Source organism: Ambystoma mexicanum, chromosome 11 (assembly GCF_040938575.1).
Source record: "Ambystoma mexicanum isolate Mex_15411 chromosome 11, UKY_AmexF1_1, whole genome shotgun sequence".
NCBI classification, from domain to species: domain Eukaryota; kingdom Metazoa; phylum Chordata; class Amphibia; order Caudata; family Ambystomatidae; genus Ambystoma; species Ambystoma mexicanum.
The window spans coordinates 978,245,330-978,269,076 of NC_090934.1; the positions used below are offsets into that span (position 1 = coordinate 978,245,330).

A 23,747-nucleotide genomic window follows, 5' to 3' on the forward strand; every position below is an offset into this window, starting at 1 on the left:
ACGGGGAAGAGGGAGTCCGCTTCTATCATCAAGGATGGTAAGGAGACAATGTGTGAGTTCCTCCAGACAGGTATGGATTCTGCAGATAGTATTAGCAGATCCATGGTGACTAGCACCATGCTACACAGATTTGCGTGGCCGAGGAAGTCTGGATTTTCACTGGACGTGCAGTCTAGATTACTCAAATGCCTTTTGACACCTCAAGACTGTTTGGTAGCAAGGCTGATGCATGTCTGTAAAGGCTACAGACCTCAAAAGCGGTGGCTAAATCTTAGTGCCACTATTAGACAGCCTTAACATTCCTACTCCGGTACGTCATCTTCGTTTCTACTCCTCAATAGGGAGAGGACAAGCCAGTCACAGAGGACAAAGAAGATTCACTCGTGGTGGACGAGGGAGAGGTGCTAAATCAGCCCAAGCATTGGCAGCTTTGCCCTTAGCCACTGCTTCAGCTGCCTCAAAAGCTCTGAGGCCTTAATCCACAAGACCCAGTGTGAGGCAGGCTCTCACAGCATCTGATAGAGTGGCGAGACATTACTTCAGATGCTTGGGCACTGGAAACAGTAGCCCAGGGTTACTGCCTTGCTTTTCAAAAAAGGCCCCAGTATCATTCACAGGGGAACAGCTCATTGAGAATTCCAGATCTCCAGCATGGGGTCAGGCTTGGATTCACGTTCTCATGAATATTCCCCGTCGTAAGGCCGGGAATCCTCGGTAAAGAAAAAAATCAGTATCAGTTTCGTTTCTGATCTGTCTTTATCAGTAGTAACCAATCACTGGTCTCTGGGTCATACTGCCCCCAGCCAAAGCCCTGCCTCTGGCAGCCATCTTCAGATTTTTACTGCACGCTCAAGTGTTGGGAGTCCTCGTGTTTAGCTCTCGAGCTTTTGCTGAGTTTTCAGGCTTTTTCAAATTGAATTTCTCATTTTTCGGTCAAATAGAGCCTCAAGCTCCATCGTCTCTACATCCGATTAACGGGGATCCGTGTCGGATTTTTCTACGCCCCTCAAGGGTGAAGATTTCGGCGAGTTACGCTTCTTGAAGGATTCCAGAAGTTTCTGCGGCCTACCCGAACATGGCCCAGGAGAAAGGAAGCTCGACGCAAGGAACGCTGTTCAGGGTTTGCACTGGATGCCAGCTGCAGAATGTGTTCAAGGAGGACGAGCACTCGAAATGTCTCTACTGCCTTCATGAGGACAAAACGCACATGGAGAAGGACTGTGCGTTTTGCAGGAACATGTCGGAACGGACCATCAGGCACCGACACCTTCGCCTCTCCAACTGGCTGGAAGGAAAGAGCCTGTCAGGTGAGAAGAAGAAGTCTGAGCGGTCTTCTAAGTCCTGTGAGGGCGCCCCGGTGACGGGGGCCCAACAGAAGGCAAAGCACTGCGAGTCCACGGGCACCGGGAGCGCCAAACGGTAGGGCTCCTCTGCTGCCAGGCAGGGCGCACCCTCTCCAGCGCCATCAACCACGAGCCAGCGCTCTGGCTCAGGGAAGAGGTAGGCCGAGAACCCGGCGAAGCTTCTGGAGAGGCCCCGGTCAAGCTCGAAGGATCCAGCCGAGGGTGAGCGAGGCGGTGACCCTCCTCCCAAGGTGACGGCCACAGGCCCACACAAGGTGGTAAAGGCCTTGATTCACCCGGCCAAGGCCTCTATCGAGGAAGTCGCAGCGGCCCTGGCGCAGCCTGTGGAGGTTACACTAGTGGAGGCACCCTCGGGGCCCAGAGTCTCCCTGCCTCTGTGGAGGGAAGCCTCTTTCAGACCCATCGAAAAGACCCCTGTGAAAACCCCAGCTGAAAAAGAGGGGGGGGCGGTGGCCATTGTGGACACGGACACAGCATCCGAGGAGGAGCTGGTAGAAGTCTTAGAGGGCCTCGACGAGGGCGTCGAAGAGGCCCGTCCCCACAGGAGGGATCCCGACAAAGGTGACGACAGTGACGGCGGCACCGGCGATGGTCCTAGTCACCCGTCGCTTCCGGAGCCGCAGGATAACTCGGCGGCCATTTTGTTGGCGATACAATCCTTATGTTCGGAGATAAGGACGAGATTGCCCTTACCACCAACGGAGGATCTGAAACCAGGCTCGACGGAGGAACCAGAGCCAGGCCCGGCGGGAAGCCCCAGGAACAAGAGAAAACGGATCCATGCAGCCCCGCCTTTTCAGCCCTCGCGGCCTGCTCAGCCTTTACACACGTCCCCCGTCCCTGGGGATGACACGGGAACGGACAGGGCCACGACGGGTACTGACGACGACGGCGGTGACGACGGGATGGAGCTCCCATCGCCCCCATTGCCCCCAGCCCCAGCCTCCCCGCCCGACGAGATCGTATCTTTCCATGCAATGATCGCCAGGGCATCCGAACTTTTTCATCTCTTCCCCGAAGAGAAGGAAGGTTTCCTTTACCAACGACGCAAGGCCAAGAGGAAGACAGTCCTCGCCTTGTCTCTGCTGGATGACATCTGGGACGAGGGTCTCACCCTTCTCAAGAACCCGTCTATGACGCCTGCCAAGAGGGATCGGTACGAGAAGTACCGGGTCCCCGACGCAGCCCCATTGTGCCTTAGGGCACAACCGACCCCTGACTCGGTCGTCTCAGCGGCGGCCAAGAAGAAAGCGGGGGGGCATCGGCCTCAACATCAACTTCCCCGCCGGACGGCGAAGGAAAGAAGCTGGACGCAATGGGACGAGTTATCTCGTCGGCGGCAACAACGATTAAGGCGGCCCTCGCGATAGTGGCCCGCTATGACAGGGAGTTATGGTACAAGAACGCCCCCCTGTTGGACTTCCTACCGGATGACAAGAGGGCCGAAGCCCTGGAGATCTTGCATGAAGGCGAAGTGGCGTTGGACCACGCCATTACGGTAGCAACGGACATTGCCGACACCGGTTTCTGCCAGCTAGGCAACTGCGTTTGCCTTAGACGACGAGGGTGGCTCAAGCCAAGGTTTTGGACATGCCGTTAAACGGTAACAATCTGTTTGGGGAAAACAGTAGGTGAGTCCCTCCAAGCCATCCAGGCGGACACAGAGACAGCTAAGGCCCTAGGCGTTCTCCGGCAACGAAGGCCATCCTTTCGGAGCACCGGAGGCAAGCAGGGTGCATCCAAGGGATTCGGCGGTGGCTCCTCTACGTACCGCCAAGCGGCCCGCTCCTCGTCGCAGGAAGCCTATAGAGGACGAGGCAAGTCGGGTGGACCCCGCCGTCGTCGCCAGGGAGGCCAAGGCGGCAAGGCGTCCTCCAAGCAAGATTGAACCGACAGCGGTGTCGGGCCCCAACCGAAGCACCCCGGTGGGAGGCCGGCTGGCAAAGTTCCTCAGCGTGTGGGAGTCCATCTACACCGACCGTTGGGTGCTGGACGCCCTGGCCCAGGAGCACGCCCTTGAATTTCTAAAAAAGTGCTCCCGCATTCCACCCGTGGCCAGGACGGAAAATCACATCCCTCAACTGCTATTGGAGGTAAGGTGATGCTCAAAAAAGGTGCCCTCGAGCTCGTCCCGAAGAGGCTCCGGGGCTCCAGAGTATACTCAAGGTACTTCCTCGTGAAAAAGAAGACAGGAGGATGGCGACCCAACCTGGACCTGCGACGACTGAACAAGTACATCAAGGCACAGAAGTTCCGGATGGTCACCCTCCAGCTGGAGGAGGGGGATTTCCTGTCGTCGTCGGATTTGGAGGATGCGTACTTCCACATCCCCATTCTAAAAGGACACCGAAAGTTCCTCAGGTTCGTGGTCCAAGGACGGCACTACCAGTTCAAGGCCCTTCCGTTCGGATTGAAGTCGGCACCCAGGATGTTCACCAAGTGCCTAGCACTGGTGGCGGCACGGCTGCGCCTGCAGGGGATCCACGTCTACCCCTACCTGGACGACTGGCTCATCCGAGCAAGGACAAGGGAGCTCGCCGTAGATCACACAGCGAAGACCGTCCAGCTGCTCACAGACCTGGGATTCTCCATCAACTTTCCCAAATCCCACCTGGTCCCGTCTCAAGTCGCACTGTTTCTGGGAGCCAAGCTCGACACAGTGGCGCGTCTGGCCTCGCCGTCGGAGGACAGGACGAAGGCCATCCGGGGCAAGGTGCAGCATCTGCTGGCCACGGACGTGGCCAAGGTGAGGTCCATCAAGTCCCTCCTCGGGATGATGTCCTCCTGCATATATCTCGTGCGCCTGTGCAGGCTTCGGATGCGCCCTCTGCAAGAGTTCCTCGACGCCCGCTGGATCCAAGCGACGGGCAGCTTTGAGGACAGGATCCCGCTCAATGAGACCTTCCGACGAGCAATCTGGTGGTGGGGCACCCGTGCTCATCTGATGGCAGGCACAGACTTTCAGACCCCATCCCACCAGATAACAGCGACGACAGATGCCTCCCTGGAAGGGAGGGGATCGCACACCGGAGAACTTCACGCAAGAGGCCATTGGCTCCCGGAGGAGAAGACGTTCCACATCAACATCCTGGAGCTCCGTGCAGTGTTCTGGGTCCTCGGGTCCTTTCTCCCGTCCCTCAAGGGCAAGGTGGTGAGAATCTTCACCGACAACACCACCACGGTGTTGTACATCCGGAAGCAGGGAGGAACCAGATCCCCAGCCCTCTCCAAGGAAGCCCAGGATCTGTGGCATTGGGCCGTCGCCCAAGGGATTTTTCTGGTGCCTTTTGATCTGGCAGGGATAAAGAACACCATCGCCGATTCACTCAGCAGGGAGCTGTGCTCGTGCCGCGAGTGGGAACTACATCAGGATCAAGTGGATCGACTCTTCCGACGATGGGGAAAACCGCAGATCGACCTGTTCGCGACGGCGACTAACTCCAAGTGCCAGAGGTTCGCCAGCAGGTTTCCCCAGCCGAGGAGCATGGGCGATGCTTTCTCGTTCCCCTGGGACGGCCTGTTCCTATATGCGTTCCCTCCGTTGCCGTTGCTGCTCCGACTCGTCAACCAGCTCAAGAGGTCCCATGCAGGATGATCCTCGTCGCACCGGCGTGGCCGAGGCAGATCTGGTTCCTGGACCTTCTGGACTTGTCAGCGTCCCCACCTGTCAAGCTGCGGACGGACATGGATCTTCTCTCCAGAGAAGGAGGCGCCATACTTCATCAAGACCCGGAGTCGCTGAACTTGCAGGCCTGGCTCCTGCAGCACTAGAGTTTGGAGGGTACGAGATCCCGGCTGGCTGCAGAGAGGTCCTTGCAAAGGCCAGGGCGTCCTCAACTCTCAAGTGCTACGGACATAAATGGAAGAGGTTCTCTGTCTGGTGCTGTGCACAGAAGATTAACCCTCTAGGGATTATGGCCCCTCAAGTGCTGCCGTACCTACTGTCACTGGCCAAGGCTGGGCTGGCTCACGCCTCCATCAAGATACATCTGGCTGCGATCTCCCGATACACCAGAACCACAGGACGGGCGTCCTTGTGATCCCATCGCCTGGTGAAGGAATTTATGAAGTGACTGTTCCGATCGTTCCCTCCGGTGAAGGCGCCTGCCCCAGCGTGGGAGCTCAACGTGGTGCTGACCAGGCTCATGGGGGCGCCATTCGAGCCACTGCATTCGGCACCGTTGAAGTTCCTGTCGTGGAAGACTGCATTTCTTGTGGCCATCACCTCCGCACGACGAGTGGGAGAGATCCAGGCCCTATCCTGCAAGCCTCCATACTTGACTTTTCAGGACACGACGGTGGTGCTGAGGACGCACCACTCTTTTATGCCCAAGGTGCCGTCGGACTTCCACCTCAACGAGCCCTTGGTGTTACCTGTTTTCTTCCCATCGCCTTCGTCACCTGCCGAGAGGACTTTGCACTTGCTGGATGTGGCTATAGCGCTGAAGTTCTACGTGGACCGCACAAAGAGTTTTCGCAAGACATCACAGCTATTTGTGAACTTTGGACCTGTGAACCAAGGGAAGGCTCTCTCGAAGGCTTCCATTTCCAGATGGCTCTCCGGCTGCAACATGCACCGTCATCGGTTGGCAAACCGGCCGTTGCCTGCCCGTCCGAGAGCTCATTCGACCAGAGCTATCGCTGCTACCACGGCGTTCTTGTCTGGTGTGCCCCTGCTGGACATCTGCAGGGCTGCTACGTGGAGGTCGACGCACACCTTCACGAGATTCTACTACGTCGACCGGGATTCCAGGGAGCATCCAGGGTCGGCCAAGCGGTGCTGCGTAACCTGTTCGCCTAAGGTGAGCCTGGTGAGGAGGTAAGAATTGCTTAATGTTGAGTATTTGATGTAATGCTTAATTTTGAGCCTTTGCCACCTTCCGTTGGTTGTGCATGTGTGTACTGCTATGTATTCTTATATTCATGAGCAGGTGAATCCATGCCAGATCCCATGCTGAAGAAGGAACAAGTTACTTACTTGTAACTGTTGTTCTCCAGCATGGGTCTGGCATGGATTCACATGCGACCCCTCCCTCCTGCCCCTCTGCGTCTCTTCACTTGGTCATACTGCCACTTTGCGTGCTACCAAATCTGAAGATGGCTGCCAGAGGCGGGGCTTATGGAGCGGGCAGTCATTGGCTGGGGGCAGTATGACCCAGAGACCAGTGATTGGTTACTACTGAGAAAGACAGATCAGAAACGAAACTGATACTGATTTTTTCTTTACCGAAGATTCCCGGCCTGACGACGGGGAATATTCATGAGCATGTGAATTCATGCCAGACCCATGCTGGAGAACAACAGCTACAGGTAAGTCACTTGTTCCATCCGCTCCTTATGCAGGAAATGTTGATCCTGCTAGAGAAAGGTGCAATAGAACCAGTACCTGCAGCGGAGAGGAACAAGGGTTTGTTCTCCCTGCATTTTCTAATCCCCAAAAAGGATTGAGACCCATCTTTGACTCAAGAAGGATGATTTCAAGATGGTTATCCTTTCTCAGGCCCTCCAACTCAAGACTGGATGGTATCATTGGACCTTCAGGATGCTTACTTTCTTGTGCCTATCCATCACAAGCACAGAAAGTGCAGTTGTCTGTTCTTATCAGTTTTGAGTTCTGCCATTTCGGCTGATCTCCGCCCTGAGGGTTTTCATCAAGTTGATGGGGGGGTGGTGGCAGCGGGTCTCAGGAGAGGGGGGGATTCACGTCTACCCCTACCTGGACAATTCTCCCGAACAGACCCTGGAACATCTCAGCGTGACTGGCCACTTTCTCCACAAACTTGACTTCTCCCTCAATTACAAGAAGTCAAACATGATTCCATCTCAAAGACTCCAATTTATCGGAGCAGTCCTGGATGCCTCCTTGGGAAAAGCCTTGCACCCGAGGTGAGAGCGCATCACATTCTGCAGATGGTCACCAAATGTCCGAGTGCCCAGAGTCTTATGGCCTTTGATTTTTTTATGTCGATCGGCCTCATGGCATCCTGCATTTTTCTGGTCCCTGAGGCTTGCCTGAGAATGAGATCTTGCCATTGGGCTCTCAATACTCAATGGTTCCAATTCTCAGGCAGGATGTCGGACCTCCTTCAAGTTCTGAGCAGAGTCGCACAGGACCTTCTGTGGTGGGCCTGCAAGGACAACATTCTGAAGGGAGAACCCTTTTGGCAACCATGGCCGGAGATAACAGTAGTGACGGATACCTCACTCCCGGGGTGGGGAGCCCACACCAACGATTTGACCATCAGGAGTCGTTGGTCTCCATCAGAGTCCAAACTATATATCAATCTTTTGGCGGTGAGGGCAATCGGACTAGTTCTGAAGGCCTTTCTACCCTCTGTACAGGGAAAGAATGTCCCGATAATGACTGACAATACAGTGGCCATGTACTACCTCAACAAGAGAGGTGGTGTAGGGTCACTACCACTGTGCAGCTCTGGTAATGGGCAATTCAAGAAGGAATCTCCCTATCAGAAGTTCACCTAGCAGGAGAGAAGGACACAGCGGCGGACGCTCTGAGCAGGCAGAGCAGTCTCTCCCACGAGTGGGAACTAGCTCAGGAATTCCTTCGAGATCTTCACCCTTTGGGGAAACACTCAAGTGGATCTGTTTGCGACCAGTGTCAACCGAAAGTGCAAGCTTTTCTGCTCCAGGGAATTTCCCCCAAGAGAAGCTCTAGGACACTTGTTCATGATGGACTGGGAGCTTCCACTTCTGTATGCATGTCCATCAGTCCCCGTCATTCCTCATGTGATCAGTAGGTTGAACAGGTTTGAGATATCCATGATCCTAATTGCACCGGATTGGACCAGGAGGATTTGGTACCCGGATCTTCTGGAAATGTCCATCTGCCCTCCTTTATGTCTTCTAGAAATGACCTTCTGTCGCGAGAGGAGGGTCAGCTTCTCCATCCAGAAGTCAAGACACTTAGCCTTCATGCATGGTTTATGAGAGGCTAAGGTACAAGGATTGGGACCTCCTAGAAGACGTAATGGAGATTTTGCTTTCGGCCAGAAGGCCAGCAACAAAATCCTTGTACTGCTGTTGTTGGAACAAGTTCAGCAGCTGGTCTAGGGATAAGAATGTGGATCCTTTTCAGAGCGATACTCCTGCAGTGTTATCTTTTCTACTTCACTTGGCAAATCTGGGGCTCCAGATCGCAATTGCTTTCGTTTTTCAAGCGCTCTTCAGAGGAAACCTCATATTTTAAAATCCCTTTAATAAATCAGTTTCTTAAAGGACTCACTAACGTTTCCTCCTACTCCCTTTCAGGTCCCTGTTTGGGATTTGAATCTTGTATTAAAATTCTTAACATGCATTCCTTTTGAACCCATGCATTCATGTCCATTAAGCCTATTAACATTTAAAACTTTTTTGCTTGCTGCATAAACATCTGCCCACAGGGTGAGTGAATTTAAAGCACTGACTTGTAAACCTCCATATACGGTCTTCCATAAGGATAAAGTTATTCTTAAAGTAAGACCGTAATTTCTGCCAAAAATAGTCTCTCTGACTTCCATTTGTCCCAAAAGATAGTTTTATCAACTTTCTATCCCTCTCCTCATCCTGGAAAGGAGGAGACGTTACATAGACTGGACCCTAGAAGGGCTCTGTTATATCGCGCGAATGTCAAAAGTTTGCCAGGACGACCAATTATTCATCGGATATAAAGGTAATAAATTGGGGTTAGCAATAACTAAATAGACTTTATCCAGATCGATTATTCTGGCTATCCAAGAATGCTATAGACTGGCTGGGAAAGGTCCCCCAGAGGGTCTAAGAGCTCACTCAACCAGAGGCATGGCTACTTCTTGCACTCTTCAGAGAGGAGTACCTATTAAAGACATTTGTGCAGCAGCCACATGGTCTACCCTACACCTTTACGAAACATTACTTCGGGAAAGCTGTCTTGCCCTATGTCCATGATAACTGCTAAAGGCAGATCTAAATTCTTTTCCCACCTCGAAGACCATTACTACTTCGCGGGGAATACGTGGGAGGACACAATCCATTCGAAGAACAAGTTACTTACCCCTGGTAACGTTCTTTCGATTGGATGTTCCGCTCACATATTCCTCATCGCCCCTACCAACCTACCTCGCTGCAGAATTTACGTGTTTAACACTCTACACTCTGAGTCTTCTAAAGTATAAGGTGGCACTAGTAATTCCTCTAACATGGAAAAACAAGAACTGAAGCCAACGGGCGCTGCGTGTGCTACATATACTGGGGATGATGTCTGCCATCAGACAGAGGCCTTTGAGGGACATCGAGTCATCGACGCTACCACACAGCGCCCTATGTCGAGAATATTTTTTTTCCGAAGCAACTGAAGCTGGAAGACAATGATCAAAGATGAGGAATACGTGGGAGGAACATCAATCGAAAGAACGTTACCCGGGGTGAGTAACTTGTTCTTCTGTTTCTACAAAATGATGTACAAAGAAATCGAAAATAAGTATTTTTCTACCACAAAGTCTTTCTCGAAGAAACATCAAATGTCCTTTTTTTACCACAGTTGGTTGATACTTCAAACCTTCCACAATATCCCTTTTCGAGCATGCACATTTTTCCATAGAGACCGGTTCCAAAACTTAAACACAATTATTCTGTTATCATAGAATAATTTTCTTCAACAGAAAACTTCGTCTTCCTCAAAAAAGTATGTTAATACTTCTTGTGAAAAATAACTTTCGAGTGGATTGTGTCCTCCAACGTATTCCTCATCTTTGATGTATTCCAACCAGCTTCAGCTGCTTCGGAATTTTTTTTTGGCAGGGGCGCCGTTCGTCGATGCCGAGTCGATGGTCCCTCGAAGGCCTCTGTCTAGGGTGACGTCATCGGGTGTATAAGTAGCACGCACGGCGCCTGTTGGCCTCAGTTCCGTTTATCTGCAGTATACGTTGCTTCGGAGATTCGGCGCCTTGAGTCCTGTGAAGAAAGCAAATAAATACAAAATATGTCCTAGTCATCGACGCTGACCACGACCCCGAGATCGGGTTTCAAAAAGTGCAGGTCGTGCGGTTCAAAAATGTCGATTATCGACCCGCACTGAAAGTGTTTATGGTGCCTTGGAGAAGGCCACGACATGGAGGCCTGTATGAAGTGTCAAGCGATGATGGGGAAAGCCTTGCGAGACAGAAGGGGAAAACTGCAGGTAGGTCGTAAGTCCGACCAAAAAGCTTCTAGCATCGAGCCGAGGTCCCGTGAGGAGAAATATCCTCGACGCGAAAGGCATCGATCCAGATCCCGAAGTGATCTGCATCGCTTGTTTTCTTCGACAAAAAAAAAATCGAAGAATCAATGCCACAGGTCCCCCTCCACTTCATCTTCGGACAGCTCCCCAAAAAGGATATGTCCCTCAAAACATTCATCATCCGAAGAGTGGGAAGCATTTAGGGTAAAGATGGTGGAGGTGTTCGGGAAAGCGAAGCTTCGCTCTGCGCCTTCCTCGGAAGCCAGCTGGGAGCATCATTGCTCCGACACTCGCGCGCCCTCGAGCCCGGGTGATCGAAGGAGGAAGGATAGAGAACCTTCTAGGACACCGAGCGAAAAAGACCACTCAAGTCGAGTCGACTGCTCGAGGTCACCTACGCCATCCGAGACCGAACATACCTCGAAGGGCAAGTCTTCGAAGAGCACCTCAACGCCGTCCAAGTCGGGTACTACGTCAACGTTATCGACGCCTTCGTCAACGTCGACCCTGAAGCTCTCGACACCGAAACTTCCAGCTCGACAAGATCAGTTAGGAAGAGAGAAAGAAAAGGCTAAAACACCTGTGATGCATTCAGGACCCATTAGCACTCCTCCTCCTCCAGAAAAGGTTTTCAAACCTCTACCTAGGAAGGACTTTTTAAAATCCTTGACCTCAATTTTTGAGGAACAAGAGGAATCCGATGAGGAGAATGTGCCTTTTGGGCTTGAATTCGGTACTCCAAATGTCCCAGAATGCCTGATTTCAGAAGAAAGCAGGCTGAAGGATCTGGTTGAATCATTGCACATTGCAAGTGGTATTGATACGTCCCCAGAAAATGAATTTGGTAGACCAGAGCCAGGTGAACATGCCAATCCATCATACCGCCAATTAATGACTAAAGTAGTAGATTATTTGGGATGGGCCAGACCTACAGCCCAATTTGTCCAAGATGATCTTACAGACATACTGGACCATGGTCCTTCTGACCCAATTCTACCTTTCCATGTGGCCTTACAAAATAGGGTGGCCAAAAATTGGGAGACTCTGGATTCTATTCCTCCAGTGAATAAATCCCTTGCTTCAAAATACCGCTCTGCCAGTAGCGACCCCGGCTATCTGTCTGAACATCCCACTCCCGAGAGTTTGGTCATACAGGCAGCCACAGCTTCTAACAAACTTGCGTACCCTTCTATCCCTCCAGACAGGGTCTATAAGCGTGTGGGTGGCTGGGCACGGAAGGTGTTTTCAGCTGGGAGTATGGCATTAAAATCAGCCAACTCCACATGTGCCTTGGCAACGTTTTTGTACACTCTGTCGGAGTGCATTGCAATGGCGGTGGAGTACATACCAGAAGGGGAAGAAAGGGAAGGATTCCTTGCCATTGTTAGAGATGGAAAGGAAGCTATGCAGGAATCCCTTGAATCTGGTTTAGACACTGTTGATAGTGTGAGCAGGCCCATGGCCACTAGCACGGTAATGCGTAGATTTACATGGTTACAGAAGTCTGGTTTTGCACCAGATGTACAGAACTGTCTTCTAAACGTCCTTTGACAGGTCTCACCTTTTTGGCAGCAAGGCTGACGAGAGCCTTGAGAGGTTGCAGACCTCAAAAGCAGCTGCCAAGTCTTTGTCTATCAGGCAACCTCAGCCTTTTCGTGCAACAAGTCAATCTTGGAGGGGACGATCCTATCGTTACTACTCCTCATATGGAAGGACGAGAGGAATGGACAGTCAAAGGGGCCAAAGAAAGGCCACTTGCGGTGGACGAGCAAAACGTGCAAAGCCAGCTCCAGCTACAGCCTCCTTGCCATCAGCGGCTGCAGCAACCACCTCAAAACCGCTTTGAGGACTTACATCACAGGACACCTGTAGGAGGCAGGCTGTCACAGCATATGCAAGAATGGTGAGCCCTTACTTCAGTTGTTTGGGCTCTAGAAATAATAGCCCAAGGTTACTGCCTTCCTTTTCTAACGCAACCTCAAAGCAAGGAGACGCCTTTTGAAGTTTTCTTCTTCCTCATCGCCCTCCTAGCCTACCCCTCTGTAGTTTTGTCCGGGTTATTGCCACTCCAAAGCTCACGCAAGGCAAATACCTGCCTATCGGCACAATATACTCAGTAAAAAATAGATCATGAAAGAGGGAAAAACGGAACTGAGGCCAACGGGCACTGCGCGTGCTACTTATACACCCGATGACGTCAACCTAGAAGGAAGCCTTCGAGGGACCATTGACTTGATGACATCGACGCACGGCTCCCCCTGCCGAAAAAAAATTCCGAAGCAGCTGAAGCTGGTTGGAATACATCAAAGATGAGGAATATGTTGGAGGAACATCCAATCGAAAGAACGTTACCAGTTGGTAAGTACCTTGTTCTTCTTTTGTCAGGATAGGAAACAATTGCTTCAATTATCCTATGGCTTTCCAGCAAATGATAAAGTATATCATTTCTTTTCATTCAGCAAAGTTTCTTTCCGCAACTCTTTCTGCCACAAAATTAACAAACCATCAACTTCTTTCCTGGTCCACTCGCTTGCCAGGACAAACAACTATAAGCCTTTCCTGGTGTACTCGCCTGCCAGGAAGAAAACTCCTACCACTAACTGTAAACTTGTTGGTTTGATTCCAGTATTGGCCACACCAGTCTTTCAGAGTGGTTTCGTAATTTCTTGATTACTGGCAATGTGAGATACCAGCTTTTCCAAAACTATATCTATTAAAAGGGAATTTATGGTTTGGTTGTATTATTAAGGGCCTCTCTCAACCTCTTGGCTGTTGGTAATGCTGGTTCTGAACATTTCCCAGGGGTTGTCTTGATTTGCTATGCCGGTAGCGTATTGGTGATAGGCAATGATGGTTAGCAACTTCCCCCATTGGCAATTTTCTCAGTCTTTTGACAGCCTGGTGGCTGTCGGCAATACTGGTTACAACCTTTCTTCTCTTGGTATCTGCCCAACATCTTTCTTCTTGGCCACATAGCTTTGTTTGTTTTCATTAAATGATATTCATTAAATACATTCTACTTGAATGTATTTGTTTGTTATTCGAAAGCATTATGTTACGACAGCTTTCTTCCACAGATAGGCCTCGTGTCGGCATTCACTCTCTGACCACTCACTGGTTCTTCATGGTGGCTCCCTCTGGCTGTCTGTTTGTTTTATTTATTTGTATAGCGCTCCGCACCCATGGGTAGAAGGGCGCTTAAGAAAGTGGTTACAGGCATGAGATATACATTTACATATTACAACAATTTACATAAGTTACATGGTACAACAATTTACATATAGTATTGGTAATGGTCACGGTCTTAGGGAGTTAACATGTAGGACAGTGGAGGTGAATGCTATTCTTTGTTCAGTAACCAGCTGATAACATGTTTCCTAAAGATTGGAAAGGACTCAATAGTTTTAATGTCAATTGGTAAGTGTGTTCCAAAGTTGGACGGCAAGCCCGGTGAAACTGGCGCCTCCTGCCCTTTTTTAGGGCAAATCTAGGCAATACCAGGCATAGAGAGTTGGATGATCTGGTGGTGGATTTTAGAGTAAATTTATTAGTGAGATACGGTGGGGCTAGATGATTTAAGGACTTATAAGTGAGGCAGATAGTTTTGAGGTCAATTATTTGCTGTATGGAAAGCCATTTACACGCTTTCCTGGTTGTGGAGATGTGCTCTCGCCTTGGGATGTTGAGTGCTGCGCGAAAAGCATTATTTTGGAGAACCTGAAGTTTGTTTATTATGGATTGGTTGGCTCCTAAGTACAGGCTGTTGAAGTAGTCCAGTTTGGACTGGATGTCGGCTCTGGCAAGAGTAAGGCAGCTATTGGAAGATATGAATGGTCTACTAGCCCTAATTAGCTTGCCTGTATAGAGAGTAGCTGAGGAGGTCAAGTTAATTTGTTTGGTGAGGTTGATGTTGGCATCAAAGTGGAAGCCTAGGGTTTTCACACTTTTGACAATAGGGATGGTATTACCATCTATGATAATGTTATTATAGCAAGGACTGAGTTTTGCCAGGTTGTTGGGAGAGCCGACCAGAAGAAGCTCTGTCTTCTCATCATTCAGGCAGAGGCCGGGTGACGTCCGCATTGTAGTTGCACAAGATGGTGAGGAGGATCTGGGTGTCATCTGCGTAGTTAGTGTAGGTGACACCCAGACGGTCCAATTTATTGAATAGTGGCTTTGTAAATATGTTATACAAAGTGGGGGAGACACAAGAGCCTTGTGGGACTCCGCATACGATGGGGATGGGGTCCGCAGCTGCTGTTGTGGAGAAAACTCGCATAGTTCTATTCGCCAGGAAGGATTGTATCTATGCGGAGGCAGAGGAAGAGAAGTGGGCTGCGATGGATAGGTGGCTACAGAGGATTTCGTGATCGACTAAATCGAAGGCCGCTGAGAGGTCTAGGAGAAGTAGGATTGCAGCATTGCCTTTGTCTTTGATTTCATCAATCTGGCTTTTGAGGTCAACCAGAGCGGTTTCTGTTCCGTGTTGAGGTCTGAAGCCAGATTGACGTATACCTAGCAGTTGGTTGGATTCTAGGTACTCCTGAATCTGGATGTAGGCGACTCTGTCCAGGATTTTTAACAGGAAAGGGACAGTGGTGATGGGTCTATAATTGGTTGGTATGGCTGGGTCTAGTGATTGTTTTTTTAGGAGAGGGAGAACCCAGGGTTGTTTTAAGTTGCTGGGGACATAGTTGTTAGCAAATTACAGGTTGATTAGCTTAGTGATAAAAGGGGAGAGGTCCCTGGCTGCGTCTTTTATTATCTGTGCAGGACAGCTGGCTGTCCCCTTTGCAATTAGATGGTTTTAAGGAGGTGATAATTTTTTGGACTTCTAGAATAGTTACCTTCTTAAAGGTGAAAGCTGTATTAGCTTTGATAGGCATTGGAGAGCTGAGGATTGGGTTTGTAGTCAAGTTACTGAAGGGTTGTTGACGTTTGTCCTCAATTTTGGTTTGGAGTCCTGTGATTTTGTTAAGTGTGTTCTGGATGCTGGTGCACCAAGGTTTATCTTTTGAGCAAGTGTCTGGAGGTGGATTGGGGTTTTTTAGCTCCTTTAGTATTTTGAATAGTTCTTTAGTGGAGGAGCCTGTCTGATCTATCCTAACGTTGTAGGCCTCTTCTTTGGTGCAAATCATCTCGCTTTTGTATAGCGCTAAGATGTTCTTAAGAGTGGATTTGTTTTCAGATGATGGGTTAGATTTCCATAAGAGTTCAGTTTTTCGCCTTCTTTTTCCTAAGTAGTTTAAGTTTGGGGGTGTACCACGAATTCAAGTGGCTTGTTGGCTTGCTTTTGCGTAGTTTCAGAGGGGCAATGGTGTCAATGGCAGTGGCCATGGAATTGTTGAAGGTGTCAACAAGTAGGTTAAGGTCAGCATTGACCCGTATAGTGTTAAGGGTAGGTAGGACCAAGGGTAATAAAGCTTCGGCTGTGATGTTGCGCTTGTTTCTGGTTGTGCAGGCTGGTGCCATGGGGCACTTTTTGGGAGCTGTATGGTTGATGTGAATTTCGAGAAGGATAAGATAATGATCCGTCCATGTGAGAGGTTGGGGGGTCCCTACAAGTGGTGTTGCAGTTAAGCATTGCTACCAGTCAATAATTCTACCTTTCTGGTGAGTTGGTGAGATACTGAGTTGAGTGACTCCATGTTCCGTTAGGGCGTTAGCTAGGGATATGGCTGGGGCGTCCTTGGGGTCGTTGAAGCCAATATTGAAGTCACCAAGGATAATAGTTTGTGCTAATGGTCTGGAGTTTTCAGTGATGAGCGCAGTGATATCTTCTTCGAAGACTCAAGGAGGGCCTGGGGGTCTATATATAAGGTGAAGAGTGATCGTGCTTGTGGGAGAGGTTTGAATCTTGACTGTGAGTAGCTCGCAGGATTTAAGTGTTAGGGTGGAGACTAGTCTACAGCCCAGTAGTGATTTGGAGATAATTGCTACGCCTCCTCCTTTGCCATTGGGTCTGTCGGCTCGGAGGATGGAATAGTTGATGGGAATAGCTAGCGATAGGTGTGGTCCAGAGGCCTCATGCAGCCATGTTTCCGTTAGGGCAAGGAAGTTGAGATCGTAGGTTAGAATGGTGTCGCCAATTTCTGTGGTGTGTGCGGCCAGGGATCTAACATTGAGTAAGGCCCCTTTTAGGGGGATTGGTTCAGGCTTATTGGGTGTCTTTAAATTCTTCTTAGTTTTGGTGTTGAGTTTTGCAGGGTGGTTGCTAGTTGTATGGGGTAGCCTGGTGCCTAGTCTGTTGTTGCGGGCCGTGATATCCGGATTAGTTGAACATACAGAATTAGGGGATTTCAGTGTGGGAGGTACAGTGTGGCATGGGGTACTAAATCTTCTATAATTGGGAGTTTTGTTAGAGATAGTGTTGCCAAGGGGGCTATTGTCTACGGAAGTGGTATGGTGAGGTTGGGTGGGAAGGGCAGCTGGGAAGGTAGGAAGGGTGTGGGGCAGGGGATCGGGTGGTGCCTGGGGCATCCAAGAGAGGCTAGGCCATCGTTGAAGGTTATGAAGTTGTTGCCGCTACAAGGTACATTGTCTAGAATGATGCAGAAGGGGAACATGGTAAGGGTAAGCCAGGTGATCATGGTCTAGGAGCGAGGTTGCACAGTGCAGGACCAGTGCACTCTTAGGTTAGGTTACCTTGGGGCAAAGCCTAGAATGGAGAAGGCGCTCTAAGGTTAAGTTCCGTAGAGTAACAACTAGGTATATGTGCTAGGCAGGCATAGGTAGGCACATCGAGACACATAAAGTCGGTGCACTGACTACAGTGACAGGTATGGTGGGCTAGTAAGGGCTTCCCCTATCGATAGGTAGGCAGTAAGGTATAGAGCTACCTGGGGCTGGGTGCATCAGAGTTTAAGCAGATCAACATAGGCTAAATGCAGTAATCCAGCATGGGCAAGTCAGCATAGGCTAAATGCAGTAATCCAGCATGGGCAAGTCGGCATAGGCTAAATGCAGTAATCCAGCATGGGCAAGTCAACCTAGGCTAGATGTAATAATCTGGCATGGGCAAGTCAACATAGGGTAGATGCAATTGTCTGGCATGGGCAAGTCAACATAGGCTAGATGCAATAGTCCAGCATAGGCAAATCAACATAGGCTAGATGCAGTAATCCAGCATGGGCAAATCAACATAGGCAAATCAACATAGGCTAGATGCAATTATCCAGCACGGGCAAATCAACATAGGCAAATCAACATAGGCTAGATGCAATAATCCAGCACGGGCAAATCAACATAGGCAAATCAACATAGGCTAGATGCAATAATCCAACACGGGCAAGTCAACATAGGCTAGATGCAATAGTCCAGCATGGGCAAATCAACATAGGCAAGTCAACATAGGCTAGATGCAATAATAATCCAGCATGGGGCAGAGGTTGTTGATCAGGTTTAGAACCAGCTATGTCTAGGTATATCAAAGCAGCAGGACTGATTCAGTGCAAGCGAGTATCAAGTTTAGAGGTGACAGGCATACAGTATGTGGGTCACAGAACATGATTGGATAAGGTAACAGTGGAAAACGCTGGTTAGCGCCTAACTAGGCAGTGTGTGACTTTTCGGCAGGGTTATACTGAGTGGACAGATGGGGCAGCCAGTATAATGCTTGTGCTATCTTTAAAAGGGAGTAACAAAGCACCATTGTGAGTTAGGTTGGACATAAGTGAAAGTCTAGGTAAGAGTGGGCACCTTAAGAGTGGTAATATGTAGGTGCACCTTGTGTGCAAGGAGAGGGACAGTTTCAAACCACCACGTGTCCTCAGTCTTACTTTAAGTGTCGATATAGTTCCGCCATCAGTGTAGTTGCAGGAGGGTACATACCCTGTGTAGAGGTCAGGAGGTGCTTTACAGAATGCGCAGGGTGCAGGGGAGCGGTCGGCAGACGGCGTGGCTCAGGGCTCTGCCGGCTCCAAACAGGCTCACGACAGGAGAGAGCCTTTCTTCGTGTGCCTTCCTGAGTTGTGCCGGCTACGCCTGCTGGCTGGTGATTGGTCCTAAAGGCAGGCACTGGGACCAATCACATCGGATCCGTCTGGCTTCGCTGCGGTGCTTTGGACATCAATCTGCCTCTTTTCCCACTTCAGCAAGCCTCAGGTAAGTACGCGGAGGTCTCCTGGAGCAATGGAAGCTCTGTTGATCTTTCACGGCTTCTCCAGTCCGCTTCACGTTGTTTCAGTAACGCATCTCCTTCACAGCTGGGATACTTCTTATTACGCAGTCTTCTGCTGTGCATACTCAGTTCTTCTGATTCTCACCTGTTTGGGTTACTTCTGTTGGCAGGCTTCTCTCCCTTGCTGCGCTTGCACCATGGATGGTTTGAGCTCCCTCTGCTACGCCTCCTGCCCACACCTGAACTGCTTCTTCCTCTACGTCATCTTCATCTTCATTGCAACACCACTTCAGCTGGTTTCATCCTGGGCTTTAAATATCCTGCTCAGGTGCTCTAATTGGGAATGACTAGACCACACCTTTGAATATTCACACTTCTGAGTCCCCTATGCCTCCTAATTCCTCTTCTTCGTCCCAGTACTTCCTGCATACTGAGAATTGAAGTCCGTAGAAGAATGAGTGATATTAAGTTGTTTTCTTTTATTCTCAATTAGATTGTAGACTGAGTTACCAGAGTAAGGGGGGGATCTGGATAAAGAGTCTGCAGTTTCACATAGTCATATGTGATATTACTGAACAAATTTCAGAGTGGTACATTTCACTGCAACCAAAAATATAGAATGTTCTTTTTGTATTTTTATTTGGGGGGTGTCCCCTCCCCAAGCCCACTGTTTTTCTATCCTTATAACCCCATACCCCACTACCCTATATATATTTATTTAATATTTTGGGTATTTTTTCGGTATTATTTGTGCAGTGAAATGTACTACTCTGAAATTTGCTTCAGTAAATTGACTGGCTACCTTTCACAATCGGGGCGAGAGGTTCTCGTTAGGGTAGAATCACAAACTTCAAATGTTTTTTTCTCTTTAATTCCTCAGCCCCTCTGGTACCGGCCTGACTCTGTTTAACTGGCTCTTTATAACGGGTTTCTTGAACCTTGGTTAGAGGAATTGGAACATTGATAGTATGCCATTAAATATCTGAGAATTATTTTTTCTTAATTTTCAGAAGATGAATACTGTGTCAATCCTAGTGGAGTCACTGCTTCCCCTTGATAGCTGTCTCCTCCCATGTGATCCTTCCCTCTGATACCACCGCTAGGGTTAGGATCAGGGTGCAGCTGCCTTCCCCTGGTCACATGGGACCACATGGTAGCAGACTTTAGGCTGGGGTTTGGTGATTGATGACTGCACAGGATTCATCAGAAGGGCTATGTGGAATCCTAACATGAAAGCACAAAAATGGCCATGAAGCAAAAAATCAACTCTTAAACTACTAAATCCCCATAACGCCCAAAACAACATTTGCAAGAAAATTCGGTGAAGAAGGCTCAAAGTATGTCTGGAAATATGTCGGCTATCGCTGACCAAGTAGTTACTAACTTGTTTTTTGTGCTGGTTCACTGTCAGTAACATTGTCCGCCCATCGGCTGTCACATTGCTCACTGTCACCTCATCTGGCACCTAAGTACTCACTGTTATCACAACCCTGGTTAAGATCTTCAACATCAGATTCTTCACGGTTTCAGACCTCTGCGTCACTGTGTTATGTCTTGTGGGCATTGTGCAGAAAACCATTATATTACAACAACTTGGTGGTTGATTGGTGTTTTCAGAGAGGGAGCAGAATGAAGGAACCAGGAGAAAGTTTAACTTGAATATGGAGTCATCTGAGGGGTAGAGGAGGGCATATTTGATTTGTATCTTTTGGGAAGACTGCTTAGGAAGAGGTGTTTTCCATGCTTGGTAAAGCAAAATAAAAGGTTTGTATGCAACCATAGGTCATTTAGGGCTGCATCTTTTGTGGGTCTCCTTCTCTAGTAACCACATACGCGACTACTCAAACCTGGTTACGTTCTGGTTGTTAGTGCATCACAAAAATCTCAAAATAAATTAATAGATCCATGAAAGAAAAGTCAGCAGCACATACCCACTGTTTATTATACATGAAAACACTGAACAATGGCAAAGCAGCTTGCTGTGGCATCTTTATTTTCTGCCTTGAAATACAAGACTTTTATCAAAGGTTGTCAAAATATTGTGTTCCGATGTAATGCTATGGTATTGGTTAACTTGGGTCAAGTGCTGATAACATGATGTGTGAAGTGGAGTGGGTGCGCTCTTTGTTCCTGGCAGTGGTGCTACCTTTTGAAAAGTGGTGCATGCCAGCACACCAGGAAAAGTGTAATGTATACTGTGATGACCGCATCTAAAGGAATAAACATTGAAAACTTGTGATGTAGCATTTAGGTAGTTAAAATGTTTCCCACTGAATGAGAACCAAGTTGATAATAGAATATTTAGTGTTGCAACATTGGTATATTTGTGCATACAACAAATATATGATGCAGTCCCTTTAGAAACTTGTAAATAAAGCTATTTTGCATTATTCAGTATAACCTTTCCACAGTACCAAACTGTTTGCACACACAAAAAGGGTGTTGTACTAAATTTAGCAACGAGAAGGGAGAAGGGTGAAGGGTTCAGTAGACCCAATTGGGATCAAACCCATGATGCGCTGCATTGTCATGTTCTCAAGCAGTGTGTGCCATGAGTTTGATACCAAGGTTGGGACAAAACAAGTGCCACATCATTGATGATAATAATATTAATAAGTAACATGTATTCCTGGATGTAGTGGCACTAGAGTTATTGAAATGATTTCTGACAAAACGTTTTTAACCTGTAATAGAACATATTGATTGTGAAGGTACTGTATCATGCGTTTACTTTTCTTTTGCAAATTCTAGAGATATCACATTGCGATACAAAGAAATAAGAAGACAAAAGCAGGAAAACACTCATGCTAAAGAGGCACCAATGTGTAATGGAGACATGGGTTCTGAGCTTTTCCACAGTGAATCTCCGAACAGTATGAAAAAAAAGTGTCTTTGAAAATGAAGTAACGGACTGAAAGCCAACCGAACCAAATACAGTCAACAGTTAATTGGCTTCTTCACCTGCCCAGAATTTTGGGACAGTTCAGTTTGACTTACCTTTCTGTTTTCACTCTCTCTTGGACTAACACTGGAATGGGGCTAATAACACACGAATAACACTACAAATGATGATGATCATCAACCAGATTTCTGCAGTATTTTTTAAACAAGTAATATTTTTCCCTCTGCAATTTAGAGTTTCTTTTACTTAAAGTTTAAGTAGATTATTCCATGGATTTTTTGTATATTTTGAGAGTATATATTACTGTTGTTTTTAAAAGGGCTTGGTATGAACAAGATGAAGACTGCAATGTTTTATGTACTTACCTGAACAGAAAAAGATCATAATACACAGCAATTATTTAGTGTTATCCTCACTAAATTCTTTGTGAAAGTTGCCCAGTACCAAGCAAATACCTCAGGACATTAAAATGTTTTTAAATGAACATAATGTTACAGATTGTGTGTAGTCCTAAAATGATCAGTCTTCAGTAGCCACTTTCTTAATGCCTTGCTACTAGATCCTTGTATCGACTTGACAGTATATAAGGCTCCACTCTTAAAATACCCTTTTTTTTCTATAGGTGGGGATCTAGTGTTAACATCTGTTGATGGTACAATAGATTTCTATATTCTTAACATTCCTCCTTCCTGCTGGATATCCATGTATTGTATTCTATTTTTTCCCCAGAATCTGTTTGTCATAACACACTACAATTGAAACTGAGCAGGAGGAGAAAGACTCGCAACAAGAACATAAGAGCATCACTCACGCAAATAGTAATTAGCTGTCTCATATGCAAGAGTTACCATAAATGAGCCGTCGGTTGCAATGTGCATAGAGTGAAAGGAGGAGAAATGAGTGAACACAACAGAATAATCTCAGCAATAACATCACTTGGGGATATAAAACCCTTACTTCCCCACAAAATCACCCATACTTGAGAGTACATCCCGAATGGAGGTCCACCGATTGAATTAAAGAATTTCCCATGAAACACAACCTGTGACACCAGTCACCAGAGGTTCTTTGAAAATGCTATCTTTATTTCCCATCGGCATCCTTAATAAACGTACTGCCTGATCTATCCTGTGCCAAACCTTCCCTGAGTCTGGGGCGAGCCAGTCTTTTATGATTCTTATTTTATTTCTAAGTAACCAGGCATGGTGTATATAAATCGCAAATGCAAAGGTCATCAAGTTGCGGGCTATGCACCTGGACAATAACAATGCTTCCTGTAGGTGTCTAACCTTATATTTCAACAAAACGGGCTTCAATAAATTATTTCACAGACCCAAATAATAAGACCATAGAAACTGAAAGTGCACATTGTCTTCCCTACTTTACAGAGATTACCTAGCCTGTGCTTTTGCATACAACAATCCTATCATAGGGGTGGTAATATTATCCAGGTTCGCTTCCTTGCCTGGGGTTGGTTTGCATCATGGTTTGCCGATGTGAGCTATCAATATTACATTTGGATTTGAGCCAGTATTTTTGTTTAACCTGTTCCTTCGTCTGCAAGTTTATTAATTTTGGGTTGTACCATAATTGCAGCATGCCCACTAAGCTCAGTTTGAATGAATTGTGTCCTCCAACATATTCCACATCTTTGACATGTAATGTCCACAGCTCTGCTGCTTCGGAAATGTTTTGGCAGAGGGCGTCCTGGATCAATGGCATCGGGTCGATGTCCCTCGAAGGCCTTCGTCGAGGGTGACGTCATCAGATGTTATAAGTAGGACGCATTGCGCCCATAGCCTTAGTTCCGTTTTTTCTGCAAACGTGTTTGCTTCGAGAACTCTGCGCGCCTCGTGGTATCTACTTCGATAATGTCTTCTTCTACCCCTCTGATCCCGCGGTTGTCCTTTTAAAAAGTGCAGGGACTGTAAGTCCAAGATGTCCATCACAGACGCGCACTGTATCTGCTTGTGGTGTTTGGGCGAGAGCCACGACACGGACGACTGCTCGAAGTGCCAGTCATTAACTGCCAAGGCCTTGAGGGAGCGTAAGGTGAAGTTGCAGGTAGGTCGGGTATCCAAACCCCGTAAATCCAGTAAAACTACTGGTCTTTTCACCAACAACTCGAGGGGTGACTCTGCCCGTCAGAGGGAGTCCAGGGGATCTTGG

General features: G+C 48.1%; 1 protein-coding gene across 1 annotated transcript in view; it reads left to right on the forward strand.

Moving 5' to 3' along the window:
• The window catches only part of PTDSS2 (phosphatidylserine synthase 2), a 1,317,303-nt gene extending 1,295,236 nt beyond the window's left edge, over positions 1 to 22,067 (forward strand). The window contains exon 12 of the mRNA XM_069624133.1: positions 21,428 to 22,067. Within this exon, the coding sequence (XP_069480234.1) occupies positions 21,428 to 21,572 (145 nt within the window). The 3' untranslated portion in view covers positions 21,573 to 22,067. The remainder of the gene's footprint in view (positions 1 to 21,427) is intronic.
• The last annotated feature ends 1,680 nt before the right edge of the window (positions 22,068 to 23,747 follow it).